This window comes from Cannabis sativa, chromosome 5 (assembly GCF_029168945.1).
Source record: "Cannabis sativa cultivar Pink pepper isolate KNU-18-1 chromosome 5, ASM2916894v1, whole genome shotgun sequence".
NCBI lineage: Eukaryota > Viridiplantae > Streptophyta > Magnoliopsida > Rosales > Cannabaceae > Cannabis > Cannabis sativa.
The window spans coordinates 46,857,144-46,872,486 of NC_083605.1; the positions used below are offsets into that span (position 1 = coordinate 46,857,144).

The 15,343-nt window shown below is 33.8% G+C and overlaps 1 protein-coding gene across 1 annotated transcript; it reads left to right on the forward strand.

Moving 5' to 3' along the window:
* The first annotated feature begins 226 nt into the window (after positions 1-226).
* Positions 227-5,883, forward strand: LOC115716137 (signal peptide peptidase-like 2). Its single transcript, XM_030644872.2, has 14 exons — positions 227-632; positions 1,442-1,600; positions 1,708-1,819; positions 1,917-2,036; positions 2,426-2,577; positions 2,761-2,943; positions 3,076-3,110; positions 3,439-3,595; positions 3,697-3,750; positions 3,976-4,068; positions 4,169-4,311; positions 4,936-5,006; positions 5,191-5,274; positions 5,382-5,883. The coding sequence occupies exons 1-14, from the start codon at positions 486-488 to the stop codon at positions 5,504-5,506; spliced, it is 1,635 nt and encodes a 544-aa protein (XP_030500732.2). The 5' UTR covers positions 227-485; the 3' UTR covers positions 5,507-5,883.
* Positions 5,884-15,343: the final 9,460 nt, after the last annotated feature.

A 15,343-nucleotide genomic window follows, 5' to 3' on the forward strand; every position in this document is an offset into this window, starting at 1 on the left:
AGACTAATTTTTTAGTATCGGTGTTTCCGCTTGTCTTGCATTGTACGGACATATTGAATTACTTATTACCGATAAAACCGATAATTATTTAATAGTAATTAAAAAAATAGTACAAAAACGATAAAAATTAATTAAAAGAAAAAGAAGGTTCCTCTAATACGACACCGTTTTAGCATTGTATTTCAGTAAATTATGTGGTCTGGCTCTTCAACAACGTTTGTCGTTGCAGTAGAACTAGATAGATCCACTCCACCGTCTTATATTATATTACATTATTTATTTATTTATTAATTTATTTAAAATGCTTTAATATTTTACTACTTTCGTCTTGTCCAATAATGAAGTTTTGGGTTTCACTGTGAAAGAACAAGACCTCTGCTTTCTTTATAGATATATATATATAGAGAGAGAGAAGATTAGGATGCTGCAGAGAGAGAAAACCCAGCTGGGTGTTGCTGAAATCTAGTGGATGAGCTCTAGAATCCATGGATTTGCAGAGGGTTTGGAGCTTTGTTATTCTATCAGCTGTGATTTTATTGGTCTATAGTACCTGTTCTGTGACAGCAGGGGATATTGTGCACGACGACGAAAATGCTCCCAAGAAGCCTGGTTGTGAGAACAACTTTGTTTTGGTATGTTAAATGCTGTTTTTTCTGCTTGCCCATTTCTTGCTTGGGTGTATTCGGAGCTGGGTCGTGATTAAATTTCATCCTTTTGATCAATTTAAGTGATGGGTTTTTATGGAAGAAACTGATGATGATGACGACGGTGGTGTTGGTTATACGATAGTGTATTAAAGGATTCCATGATCGTTGTGGTAGTTGGAACAATTGATATACATAGAAGTTGGGCAGAAAAAGTTACTTTTTTCGTTTTCTTAGTTTTCTTTTGGAGTAGGATTTTGGCTTGGTGATTTTTGTTTCCTTTAGTTATTTAGGGTTTAAAATTTCAGACTAATAAGGCCTACTCTTGGTACAGTAGTGTGTTTTAGTAGATTCCTAATTCCTTATCCTCCATGTAAATTTTAATTAGTTTTTTTAATCTCCTAAACCCCCTTTTACTTTTCAATGGAATAAATATCCATTTGAATTAGTAACGAAAAGAGTTTCTGCTTTGATTACTTGATAGGTGCAGTAAATCCATAATCATAGTCATAGTTTGAAGAAAATGGTCTGCTGTTCTATGCATTGTGCTACTAAGAGATTTTGATACCAGAAGTAATTGTATTCCACTGCTTTTTAGTACATATGTTCTGCTTTCGAACCAGAATTTATTTAGATTAGAAGGAGCTTGGAATATGGTTTTTCAGTTCAGTAGGAATAATGTTGAACTGGTTGTGTTATCTTATTTTAGAAATATTTGAAGTAGGTTAATGCTCACGGAAGTTATTTAAATTTTGTAATTTCTTTTATCTGATTGTTTGCCATTTTTGTTTTCTAAGGTAAAAGTGCAAACTTGGGTTAATGGTGTAGAGGCTAGTGAATTTGTTGGTGTTGGTGCTAGATTTGGCAGGACTATTGTGTCAAAAGAGAAGAACGCAAATCAAACTCGCCTTACTCTTGCAGATCCGCGTGATTGTTGTAGTGCACCAAAGAATAAGGTTTTTCAACTAACCTACGGGCTGAACATTTGTTGAGGATCACACTGCATTAACCAAATATATTATTTGTTTTTAAATTTTAATTCTGCGTAATTTGGACTTACTAGCTTGCCGGAGATGTCATCATGGTGGATCGAGGTAAATGCAGATTCACAACTAAGGCAAACCATGCAGAAGCTGCTGGTGCATCAGCTGTCCTCATTATAAACAATCAGAAAGGTATTTAGAATCTATCGTGTGTATTAGAGATTTTTTCTTAGGGTTCAGCTATATTTTGCTTTATTTTTATGCCAAAATTTCCTGTGTGTGTGAACAGAACTTTACAAGATGGTTTGTGAGCCAGATGAAACTGATCTAAATATACACATACCTGCTGTCATGCTACCACAGGATGCTGGCTTGAGCTTGGAAAGAATGCTACTTAACAGTTCATCAGGTAATACATCTTGTTATAATTAGAGATTGTAAAGCAATAAAACTTGTGTTTGGACATGTATCTTAGGTTTTTAGTTTTAGTTTGTAAATATATGTAGGTAAGGACCTTTTTCTTTGTCTGTTATCAATTGGATTTCACACAAATTACTTTAATTTGTTGTGGTGTGTAATATGTAGGCAGGGGTTTTTCCTTATTCTTAGGCCATTGAGTGCTGTCTGCATATATATTCTACTATACTGAATTTAATCAATTAGATTTTATATTGACTTTGAACTTGATTGAAGAAGATTGAAATTAAATTTAAGTTGACAAACTTTGTTTAGGGAATTCAAGTTTTTCTATGTGGTTATGCCTTTTACTGATTTTTCCTAATTGTTGGGCCCAAACAGTGTTTGTGCAACTGTACTCCCCGCTGCGCCCAGTAGTAGATATTGCCGAAGTATTTCTATGGTTAATGGCAGTTGGTACCATCTTATGTGCATCTTATTGGTCTGCATGGAGTGCCAGAGAAGAAGCTATTGAGCATGACAAGCTTTTAAAGGTCACTCTCTCCCAGATCTAAATTAAAAAGGCCTAGCTTCATGCACTCAAACTTATATACTTATATATGTAGTTGTTTAAAATACAGACACACCTACTTTCATCATAAGCATGTTTACTTTTTCTTTTCCCAGGCCATTTGTTGTCACTATCACTGATTTGTAAATTTATCATGTTCATATAGGATGCCATTGATGAAATTCCAAGTGAGAAAGCCATGGGCTTAGGTGGTGTAGTAGACATCAGCACAACGTCAGCCGTTCTGTTTGTTTTTATTGCATCATGCTTTCTAGTTATTCTCTACAAGCTAATGTCAGCTTTGCTCATTGACCTTTTGGTTGTCTTATTCTGCATTGGGGGTGCAGAGGTATAAATTTCCCTTTTTATAGCTCACGAATTGTTCCAACAATGGTTTTATTTTGGAATCTATACGAAATAGATATTATACCCGTCTTTACTTCTTGTATCAATTCTAACCTGTTCTAATGTTTTTATGCAGGGTTTGCAAACTTGCTTGGTTGCTTTGTTATCTAGGTACAACATTTTCTGACTAAGATATGGCTTTTCAGAGTGTGATTAATACTTTCCACTTCATTACATGATATTCAACTACATCTATAATCTTAACTTAGCTGATATAAAAACAAGTTATCTAAGTACTTGCTAGACATGGCTTGCATGTTACATAATTCTACATCAAGAAAATGTGTGGCTTCTCATTCCTAGCATATAATTGTAAATGGTACTGTATTTTATCACTGAGCAAAAAGGTGGCTGTCATTGAATTGCCTTCAATATTGGAGACTTCGTTTTACATTTCAAGCTCCTGGCTAAATCTAGTTATCTATGTATGCTTCTTCAGGTGGTTCAGACATACTGCAGAATCATATATTAAAGTGCCTATCTTGGGAGCTGTTTCATATCTGACTTTAGCTGTTTCTCCATTCTGCATAGCATTTTCTGTTCTTTGGGGAGTTTATCGCGAAGTCTCCTTTGCTTGGATAGGTCAAGATATCCTTGTAAGAGAGATTTTCTAATTAAGAACTTCTTCCTCATTATTTAAGTGGGTTACTTGGCATGACTAACACTTTTGTCCTATTGTTTTTCATTTTTCAATCAGGGAATCGCACTGATAATCACAGTTCTTCAAATTGTCCATATACCTAATCTCAAGGTAAAGAGTCATAGCTATTAAGTTTGCTGGTCAATAACTATCATTATTGGGTACTTCTTTTAAAGTTATCTAAATTTACTTTATTTTTAATGATGTCCATGATCAAGGGCTTTAAGTATCCTCTTTAATATCATTGGAATTTACGATTGTATATGCTGATATGTCTTCAATGATGCTTCATTTTATTATGCTCTAATAACTGATGTGAAGCTGTTCGTCAATCAGGTCGGTACAGTTCTTCTAAGTTGTGCCTTCTTATACGACATATTTTGGGTTTTTCTTTCCAAAAAAGTGTTCCACGAAAGTGTGATGATTGTGGTTAGTATTCCTTCCAGCTCTTACTCTCCAGTGATTAGTTTCCATGACTAGTATTCTCTTGAAATTTTGAGTTTAAAATGCTGAGGATTCTCTATTTTAGGTGGCTCGTGGCGACAAAAGTGGGGAGGATGGTATCCCAATGCTCCTAAAAATTCCACGAATGTTCGATCCATGGGGTGGTTACAGTATCATTGGATTTGGTGATATCTTACTACCAGGACTACTTGTAGCATTTTCACTCAGGTAAACCGGGGCCCAAATTCTTACTACTTAAATATTCAAGAGACCAAATGTGCAAGTTACCTTTCTTCTATGATGGCTTTATGACTACATTGAAATGCCTTTGCAAATGACATTCTAGCTCTAGATAGGGGCTTCTTGGCTGGGATTTTGAAGCTGGTTGGGTTTCCAATTTATTTTGGTTTTTAGCTCTAAAAAGCCTTTTAGAAGAAGGTAGCCTCAATAACTTCTTAAGAAAGAACTCTCAGGAAGCTAAAAGCTAAAGTAAAAGCTCAGTCAAACAGGCTAATAATCTGAATCCAAAAATCTCTTCCTTTTGTTCCCTTGCTTACATATAGTGACAGGGAGCTCTAGAGAGCTAAGCTCAAATGATTGAGCATGTGGTTTGCTTCCACAAGGTCTGAGAGGTTGAGTCTCTTCTGGGTATTTACATAACAATTGTTATTAATTCCTGGTCTCTAGATATTGTGAGATTAGACAGGAGCCTTGTTAATATTATATATATTGTAGAGAGACAGAGAGAACACCAAAATCTTCTATGTTTTTATTGTCTAGTCTTTACAATGGATTTGCTTTTGTGGAATCTCTTATATTAGAATTTTGTCAATTACAATTATATAATTGCAGGTATGATTGGCTGTCAAATAGGACTCTCAGAGCCGGTTACTTCTTGTGGGCCATGCTCGCTTATGGATTAGGTAAGAAACAAATAAATTTCACTGTTTTTGTCAAATTTCAATAGAACTTGATGCACTTCTCTTACTCATCACCTTTGGTTCTCAGCTACTTGTTCATATTTCTATTTCCACATTACCTTGTTGCCCCTTTTCCTAGCTTTCTCAAGACACTCGAGAAATACTTACCATTTCAAACCTGTATCAGGTCTTCTCATAACTTATGTGGCACTAAACTTAATGGACGGTCACGGCCAACCAGCACTTCTTTACATTGTCCCTTTTACACTCGGTAATATTTCTCTCATCTTTTTCTGTTTTATTGCCATGGCTGCAAAGTTCCAAATAACTTGCTTTTGCTTAGATATAAACGGTGCTGGAATTCACACATTAATGCAGGAACCTTTCTAACATTGGGGAAGAAGAGAGGTGAGCTTAGGAATTTGTGGAGCAGAGGTGATCCAGACAGACCCTGCCCACATATACAACTTCAACAAAGTCATGAATTAGACGAAGATAAGTAGCAGACAACTTCTTATTCACTTGCTGTATAATATAACATAGGGTTGGTTGTTATCCTATATATATAATATTGCTTAGCTTTAGGAAATATGGTGAAGAACTTACTCCGAAGAAGCACACTCTGTACTGTTGCAAATTAGGGATTATGGAAAGCAGTAAGCACTTTGGTGTTTAAGCTGTACAGAGCCTGTGTGATTTAATCAAGTTTGGTTTTTGGTTCCCAGCTTAAAGCTTTCAGCTGAACAAGGTAAAGGAAGAGTGAACTTTCAGTGTAATGAGATAATTGAAGCTTTCTTTTAAATGATCGAAAGCTTTATATGAAGATTATTACAAAAGTTATACCTAGTAAATATACTTCAAATTGATATTTATGCTTCAACTGCTGTTCTACATATCAAATTACATTATTTTGAAATAGTATGTGAATGTGATTGCAAGTGATACATTTATACATACACACGATGTATTTCTTAGGGTAATGAGGACATAACGCTCTTGTATAAATAACCTCATATGTATAAGATAGGTAATAATATGTATAATAATAATTAGTATTATTATTTATTTTTTTTTAATTAAGTAATTTGCGGTGTAAATATTTAAGTGAAAGTTATAGATAAATACTTAAGTGTCATGTTATTATTCACGTATTATTTTTTTATTAGTATATTTAAATTAAGGCTATTTAAGATTTTGCTCATAAACTATGACATAATGTTTTATGGGATTTTTACATTAGATATTAAATTTGGTATTTTTTTTGAAATTTTTATTTAATGCTTGGCTTTTTAAACTTTTTTGTAAAATTTATTTTTCAATTTTATTTTTTTAAAAAATTATTTAATTATAAAAATACTTTTATTTATGTTATCTTCGTCTCCTTTTTTCCTTAGTCTCTATTATATGTTAACTTTCTCTCTCTTCAAATTATAAAAATAAATAGATTATTTCACAAATATACAAAAATAATAAAAAAAAAATTTATAAAAATACGGTTTTATAAAATTTTAAACATTTTTACTATTTTTTTTTTAATTTTATTTATAAAAATACGGTCTTTTTCTGTTGTACTCTTGTTAATTTATTGTTGATTTTTTTGTTATTTGTAGGTTATTTTTTGTTGTTATTCAGATATTATTTTCATGTTACTTTTATGTAGTTTTCTTGTTGTTTTTGTGTTATTTTTATGGAAAACTGTAAAAATGTAAAGAAAAAAATACTTCAAACATAAAAAATGTAATTTTTTCTAAAAAAAAAATAGTGTATTATGTAATTATCTCAAAAATAAATGTGGTATTTTTTTGACATGAATGTGATATATATTAAATAAGAAACTTTTAAATAATATACTGTTTTTAATTTTATATAAAAGTTTACATTTATAAGGTGACACGATAATTTTTATAAATTTAAGTTTTCACATTTTAATTTACTATAATACGGGCAGGTAAGTTACGTTTTCTTATATAATGTGAGAATATGTAATACAGAGTTGACCCAAAGTGAAGAGTTGATTGTGATAAGAGTGTGTGAGTGTGAGATGTCAATTGTGTATTAATTTTTTTTTTAAGTAATTTTATATTTATTTTGGCCAAACATTTTCTCATTCCATACTATTTTTTTTTTCTTCTTATTATTATATTTAATAGAATCTCAATTAATTATAAAAGAAAAAGAGGAAAATTGTGAAAAAAACAACCTATGCTCTCTCTTGGAAGAAGAGCCTTCCGAACCTATTGAGATGCTGCAGAAGCCTGAAACCACCATGGAGGATCTCCTACTCAATGCCTCGAATCTTACTGTGTTAGATGAAGACGGCTGGGAAATCAACAAGGATGGAGGAGCCGTTGCTGGGGGACATTGTGCGAAAGCAAGGCTCTACTCCAACCAGCCGATGAGTCGTACTCTGCTGAAGACGATCCTAGGTCGTGTTTGGGGAATTGCTGATAACAAATGGGGAGTGGAAATTAAATTCAGCACTAAAGATTCAAGTTTTTTGGTCTTTTCTTTCAAATCTTCTCAAGATTTGAATAGAATTTTAAGCAAAAACCCTTGGTTCCTTAATTATGGGACATTGATTCTTGAAAGGATGGAGTCTTTGCCACAAGATTGGGGAAAGGAGCTGCTGAGATTTCCAATAAGTGGGCGTGTTCTTCATCTGCCTTCCGGATCAATCACTCAAAGGAATTTGGTTCGTTTGGCGAGTCTAGCAGGGGAAGTCATTGATGTCCAGACAGCGGATATTCCACGAATTGTTACCAGAGACTTCTTCACTTTTAAAGTCTGGTGTGACATAACCTAACCACTATTCCCCAGGCCTTCTTTTCCCTTCGGAAGGAGGAAAAATTTGGATTCCATTCAGGTATGATCGTCTCCCTTTTATGTGTTTTAATTGTGGTTTTTTAGGGCATGATACTCGAGTTTGTGCAGAAACTCCCAGAATGTCGGATGATGGTCTTGGAAATGGGAAGCCGAGCTTTGGACCATGGCTTAAAGTGGATGATAAAAAAGAAGCCAAGAACAACTCGAAATCTAATGTCCCTGAAATTCCTATAATGAAGGCGAATTTCCCTGTTCATTTGGAAAAACAGGCCTCTGCATCTGGTCTCCAGAATTCTGGTTTGGAGTCTAGCAAAATTTTTGATTCCAAATTGAATTCTGGGAAATCACTGGAAGATGGGATGGACCTGGATTCTGGAACGATCAAGGCTAATAATGTTGCTCTGGATTTTGGAATGGAATCGATGAGGGGAAAAATGGAGGCTGTGCATATAAGTGGTAAAAGAAATGGCTCCTGGAGGGAGGTGAATGATTCTTTGAATGGCTCTACAACTATGGACTCGGCTAATGTTTTTAATGTGTTAGAGGTGGAGGAAGGAAAATCTGGTTCTGATCTAAACAATTCTAATTTAGTGGATGTTCCTATAAGTTATGTTGATAGATTGGAAAGGCTTGGTAAGGCTGAAGGTCCTTCAAAAAGGAGAAGGGTGACTCCTAAGAGAACAAAGATTAAAGGGAAAGCGGGACAGATTGAGACTACTCAAGTAGATATGGTGAAGGAAATTGGGGGTACTTCTTCAAGGGGATTTTCTAATGGAATGGATTTGATCCTTGACACTACAATGGAAGCGGCGAACCTAGTTGATCTAGGTCGCCGAGAGCCATGATAGTCATGTTTTGGAATGTCCAAGGTCTTGGGAACCCTTGGACATTAAACACCTTGAAATCCCATGTCAAAGATTATCATCCTGGGATGATATTTTTGTCCGAAACCCGTCTTAATAGCAGTGGTATGGAGTTGATTCGAGTTCAATTGGGTTTTGCTGGTTGTTTTACGGTCGATGCTCGAGGCAAGAGTGGGGGGTTGGCCCTTCTTTGGTCTAATGATTTTTCGGTCCAAATTAAATCCTTTACTATCTCTCACATTGATGCCTTGGTTGAGAATGATGTGGGTTTTGTTTGGCGTTTCACTAGATTTTATGGGAGCCCGGATCCAGGTGGAAGATTGGAGAGTTGGAAATTACTGTATCGACTCAAGACTATGTTCACCTATGCGTGGATTTGTGGGGGTGATTTTAACGAAATTTTGAGTAAAAAGGAAAAAAAAGGGAGGAGGACCAAAGGCTGAGTATCTTATGAAGAATTTTAGACAAGCCATTTCGCAATGTCAGCTACGGGAAATAGTTTCTCCTGGGAATGTATTCACTTGGTGCAATGGGAGGAATTCTAATCTGATTTTTGAGAAGCTTGACTGTGTGATGTGTAACTCGGGATGGATGGAGAAATTCAAGTCTAACAAGGTCACTCCTCTCAAACGGTGGAACTATGATCATAGGCCGGTTCTTTTAAAAGCTCATCTTGAAGAGAGGGGGAGTTCGTTTAGAAAGAAATGGGGCTCTAGATTCCACTATGAGCATGCGTGGGCTGATAATGAAGATTGCCAAAATATTGTGAATGAAGTTTGGGGGAATAAACCGATTGGGAGGCCGATTGATACACTTACTAATCTAATCTCTAATTGTGGGAGAAGGTTACATGAATGGAATATCAAATACAAGAAAGACCTCTTTGCTAGATCTAAGGAATTAAAAGGTAAGATCGATTTCCTTTCCAAATCATCAAATATGGTGGATTGGATGGTTCGTCAAACTTTGGAAAAAGATCTTAATGGTGTAGAAGAAAAACGAGAGATGTATTGGAGACAACGAAGTCGGGCTCTTTGGTTGAAACATGGTGATCGAAATACAAAAATTTTCCACTTCAAAGCTTCAGCTAGAAGGAAAAAAAATACCATAACGGGACTGTTTAATGAACAAGGGCAGTGGTGCACTTCGGACGATGATCTAGCTGCTGTGGCGATTAACTATTTTCAGTCATTATTTTCAAAATCCAATGGAGGTATCGACATTAAAGCTGCTCTTAGAGGTAAAGTCCCTTGCCGTATAACTTCTGCTGATAATTATGCCTTGCTGAAACCATTTACCAACGAAGAAATAAAGGCCACTATATTCCAAATTCATCCTCTAAAAGCTCCGGGAAAGGATGGGTTACCGGGTCTTTTTTTCCACAAAAATTGGAACTTAATTGAGGAAGAATTCACTGTTGCCTGCCTTGATATATTGAACCACAATTCAGATTGCAGAAAAATAAATGAGACCCTTATTTGCCTCATTCCAAAGGTGAAACAACCTACAAAGATGTCAGAATTCCGTCCTATTAGCCTTTGTAATGTGGTTTATAAGGTGGTGTCTAAATGTCTCGCGAACCGAATGAGAATAAGTATGAATTCAGCAATCTCTGAAAATCAAAGTGCCTTTATTGGTGGTATGATCATACAAGATAATGCCATTATTGGGTTCGAGGGCCTTCATAGTATGAGGAAAGGTTGGTGTGGTAATGGAAGTAAAATGGCTTTAAAACTTGACATGTCTAAGGCGTATGATCGAGTAGAATGGACTTTTTAGAAGCGATGATGGAATGCCTTGGTTATGAGGATGAGTGGATAAAAAAAATTATGACTGTGTTCGATCGGTCTCCTTCTCCGTTTTATTGAATGGATCAGCCAAAGGGTTCTTTCATCCGGGTAGGGGATTAAGACAAGGAGACCCCCTCTCTCTTTTTCTTTTTCTCCTATGTTCTGAAGGTCTTACTTGTTTTATCAATGAAGCGGAAAGGGCTGGTCAAATAACAGGTTTACGTTTTGGCAACTTAGCTCAACGGCTTTCCCACTTATTTTTTACAGATGATAGTCTTGTCTTTCTTGAAGCTAATATGGACGAGTGTAAGGTGATTAAAGAAGCTTTGGAGAGGTATGAGTCCTTATCTGGCCAAAGTATTAATTTTGATAAATCTGAAATGTGTGTGGGCTGCAAAATTGATACAAGCTTAGCGGAGAACCTTGCTGCCTGTTTGGGTGTCTCCTTGGTCAAAAATCATACTAAATACCTGGGTATGCCTTCATTTGTGGGGAGGAATAAAAAGCAAATCTTTGCTAAAATTAAAGATAAGGTGGAAGCTAAACTTCAAGGTTGGAAGATGGGTCTCTTCTCTCAAGCGGGAAAGGAGATTTTGATCAAAGCTGTGATCCAAGCGATTCCTTGCTATATAATGAGTTGTTTTAGAATTTCAAAAGGCATTCTGAAGGAGATAGAAAGTATGGTTGCTCGGTTTTACATCCAACAATCACAAGCTTCATTGGGGTAATTGGAAGAAATTGTGTAAACTTAAGGAGCATGGAGGTATGGGTTTTCGAGATCTTGAAGATTTTAACCAAGCTATGTTGGCTAAGCAAGGTTGGAAGCTAATGACCGATCCTAATTGCTTAATGTCTAGAGTGATCAAAGCTCTATATTACCCTCATGGTACTTTTCTAGAAGCAAGCTTAGGTCACTATGGGTCTATAGTTTGGCGAAGCATTATTTGGGAAAGAGAGATATTACTTAAAGGCTCTCGGTGGTGTGTTGGAAACGGGTGCTCTATTCGAGTCAATGAAGATGCTTGGATCCCAAGGGGAATCCCGTTCACTCTTCGTTCTAAAGTCTTTCTTCCGGAAGGAACCACTTTAGACAAGTTGATTAATGATGAAGGAAATTGGAAGATAGATGAAATTTATAGCTGGTTTCATATTGATGACATCCCTTGGGTGTTGGGCATCATTCCCATCATCTCCCAACCCGATTGGCTCTCTTGGAGTTTGAATAAGAATGGACAATATTCTGTTGCTAGTGGATACAAGTTACGTTTTCTTGACCCAAACCTTGCTGGCTGTTCAAACATTACCCCTTTAAAAGCTTGGTGGAAGTTTACTTGGACTTCTAAACTCATACCAAAGATGAAAAATTTCATTTGGCGGTTGTTCAATCAATGGATTCCTACGAAAGTGGAGCTTACAAAGAGAGGTATGTCTTTAGATACTACTTGTGTTTGGTGTAAGGAACATGAGGAGGATATTTGTCATGCCTTATGGTTTTGTCCTAAAGTTCAAAAGATTTGGAAGCTAGCTGGGTTTGATACCAAGTTGTTTGTGAAAATTACAACAGCTCCTGATTTTTTGTTTTTCTTATGGGAATATCTCTCTAAGGACAAACTAATACACTTCATAGGAATGTCTTGGCTCATTTGGCAGCGTAGAAACAAATTTATTTTTCAGAATAAAGTTCAAGATGCGCACGGTTGGGTGATTTGGGCGTTAAACCAGCTGGAAGAGTATTTTGGAGAGGTGTTGAAACCTCAACAGGCCACGTCTCCTACAGTAATTCAGAAATGGCTTCCTCCTCCTCCTAGCTTTGTGATCATTAATACTGATGCATCTTTAATTCAAAATTCTATGGGCTGTGGGTTAAGTGCGGTGATTAGAGACCATAGAGGAGACTTGATTGTTGCTGAAACTTTATTCCTTCCAGGTATTATGTCAGTTCATCTTGCGGAGGCTGCTGCCATTCGGATGGGAATTTTATTAGCTCACAACAGGTCTATTCCGAAGATCATTGTTGCTTCTGATTGTTTGGGAGTTATCAATGGTCTGAATTCTACTTCCTCTATTTCCTCGGATTGGGGCTTGTTGATTAAAGAGATTTTATCTCTTCAACATCATTTCATTTCTATACAGTATCCCTATATTCCTAGAATTTGTAATGATGTAGCAAATGCTTTAGCATTTGGAGTCGAAAGACTCAGTCTTCTTGTATTTGGACAAATTCTTTGCCCTCTTGTGTTGCTGCCCCTTTAATGGCAGATAAGCCTATTGTGGTTGTTTATTAAAGTGATTCATTTTCAAAATAAAAAAAAAAAAAATCTCAATTAATTAGTACATCAATATACTAATTAAAATATTAACTTTCATTTAAAAAATAAATCATCAAAATATAAATTTTATAAGCTAAAAAAATAATTGTATAGGTCCAATTGATCATATTATTTTTTGTATTTGAAATATTATTAGGGCCGACCCTAGGCATAAGCGGGTTAGGCTCCTGCTTAAGGCCCACACTTTTCGTAGACCTAAAGTAAAAAATGAAAAATTTGATTAAACTTTTATTTAAGTAAAATTAAGTTTATTTGTAAACAACAAATATCCATAGTTTATATAGTTAGGGTGTATGACACATTACATAATGGTGTAAGTTCGAGTTTTATAACATTTCTTATATATACATATATACTTAAAGATTTTGTCCTTTTTTTGTTGGTTTGTAAGTTATTTTAGGTTGGCGCAAATGAGATTAATTTCATGTGGTTTTTGAGTTGTTTGTTGGTTGTTTCATATTGGAATGTTCCAATATCAGGGTTGATGTTGTGTCGTTTTTATATTGTTTACATATTTTAAATTTTGATATTGGAGTTGTTATTCAGTTGTTTGTTAGTTGTTCAACTAACATATCTTTATGTATTAAAAGTGATTATGTAACGCCAATTCTTGATTTAATAGATTTTTTTATTTCTATTAATTTTTTAAATTTATATCTGTTAACTTTGACGATACTAATAGAACTGTTAATTAATATTTTTTTATTATTTATATTAATATGAAATTGTTATGGTATTATTTATTTGTTGCTATGAAGTTGTTTGACCAAGAGAAAAATAAGTAAATGTTTAGCTTTTTATGGATACATATATTATTGAGTTGGTATACATGTGTTTTGTAGTTGCTTTTAAATTTATTTTATACATTAGTGGTATTTTTTTTACTTTCTTGGAGTTATTTTCATGCCAATATATTTTGCATATTGAAATGAAGTTGTTATGCAGGTTTTTTTTTTGTTATTTAGTTATTTAACCAAGAGAAATGTATATATATACATGTTTTTTTTTTTTTAATTTGTGTGTTATTTTTATTTTATTTATTTAAGTTGACACAAGTGTTGATGCCCAATTAATTTTCATATTAAAATGGAATATTATTGTGTCGTTTATTCGTTGCTATTAGGTTATTTAACCAAGAGAAAAATGAGTATATATTTATTTAATTAATGTGTAGATATTTTTTTGAGTTGGTGTACATGTATTATGTAGTTATATTTAAATTTATATTACAGATTATTTGTGTATTTTTTCTTGGATCTGATGCAATTTGTGGAGTTATTTTTATGCCTATATAATTTGTATATTATAGTAAGTTGTTTATTTGTTCTTATTTAGTTATTCAACCAAGAGAAATGAATATATATATATATACATGTTTATTTTATTTTATACAATAGTGGTGTTTTTTACTTTCTTAGTATTATTTTCATGCCTATATAATTTGCATATTGTAGTGAAGTTTATGTAGTTGTTATTTTGTTGTTCAACCAAGAGAAATGAATGAATATATACTTTTTTTTTTATTAATATTTGTTTTGTTTTTATTTTATTTTTCAAGTATTTTTTTTATAGAAATTTTATTTTTTAAGTTGACGTAAGTGTTGATGCTCAATTAATTTTCATATTAAAATAGAATTGTTATCGTGTTGTTTATTCGTTGCTATTACGTTATTTTGGTATAGTATTTTTTGAAATTTTTGTCTTATAAATTTATTTTTGTTTGCGTAATATGATGAACTTTAATTTATTTATGTTATAGTTGAGTTGTTTTCTAGTTATTTTAGTGTTCTTATTTAGTTATTTTGCGTTGAGAAAAGAAGGCTTGCACGTTGAAACCCATTTCGTCCGAATTTACCACGTGGCAACCACTGTTGCGTTCTGACACTATAGCTTGTGAGCGTCAGGCAACTCTGAAGGCTTTGTCCGCACTCGCGTGTGAGTCTCACTCGCCCCCATAGCCACATGTGTGTCACACTTCTCCTTGGGCATTTGGGGGAATTTTTCTACAGTATTTTTATAAATAATAAATTTTGAAAATAGTACATTTGAAATTAATAAACAATATAAATGTTTATTTTTGCTTATAGTAGTATAAATATTTATTTAATATTAACTCAAAATAATAATAAAAAAAAAACCCATGTTTTATTGTGCCTCTTGAGTTTTTTTAACTTGTTACAAATAGTTCTTGAACTATTCACAATATTGTAAATTAGTCCTTCTATCTTGTCAGTAATAAATAAAATGATGACATATTGTTTAATCAATTACCATAATAGTTTCACGTGTACAATTTAACATTAAAAGATAAAAAATTGTGTATTTTTAAAATTATTAAACTAAAATTAATTAATGGTTAAGAAAATTACGTAAAATTAAATTAAAAAAATTATTTTTTAAAATAAATTACACATGATGTGTTGACATGGTACTGACGTGGTAACTGCCTAAGCATCTATGTTATCATTTTGTTTGTTAAATGTTACAAAATTTGACAGAATGACCAATTTACAATATTGTGAATAGTTCAGGGA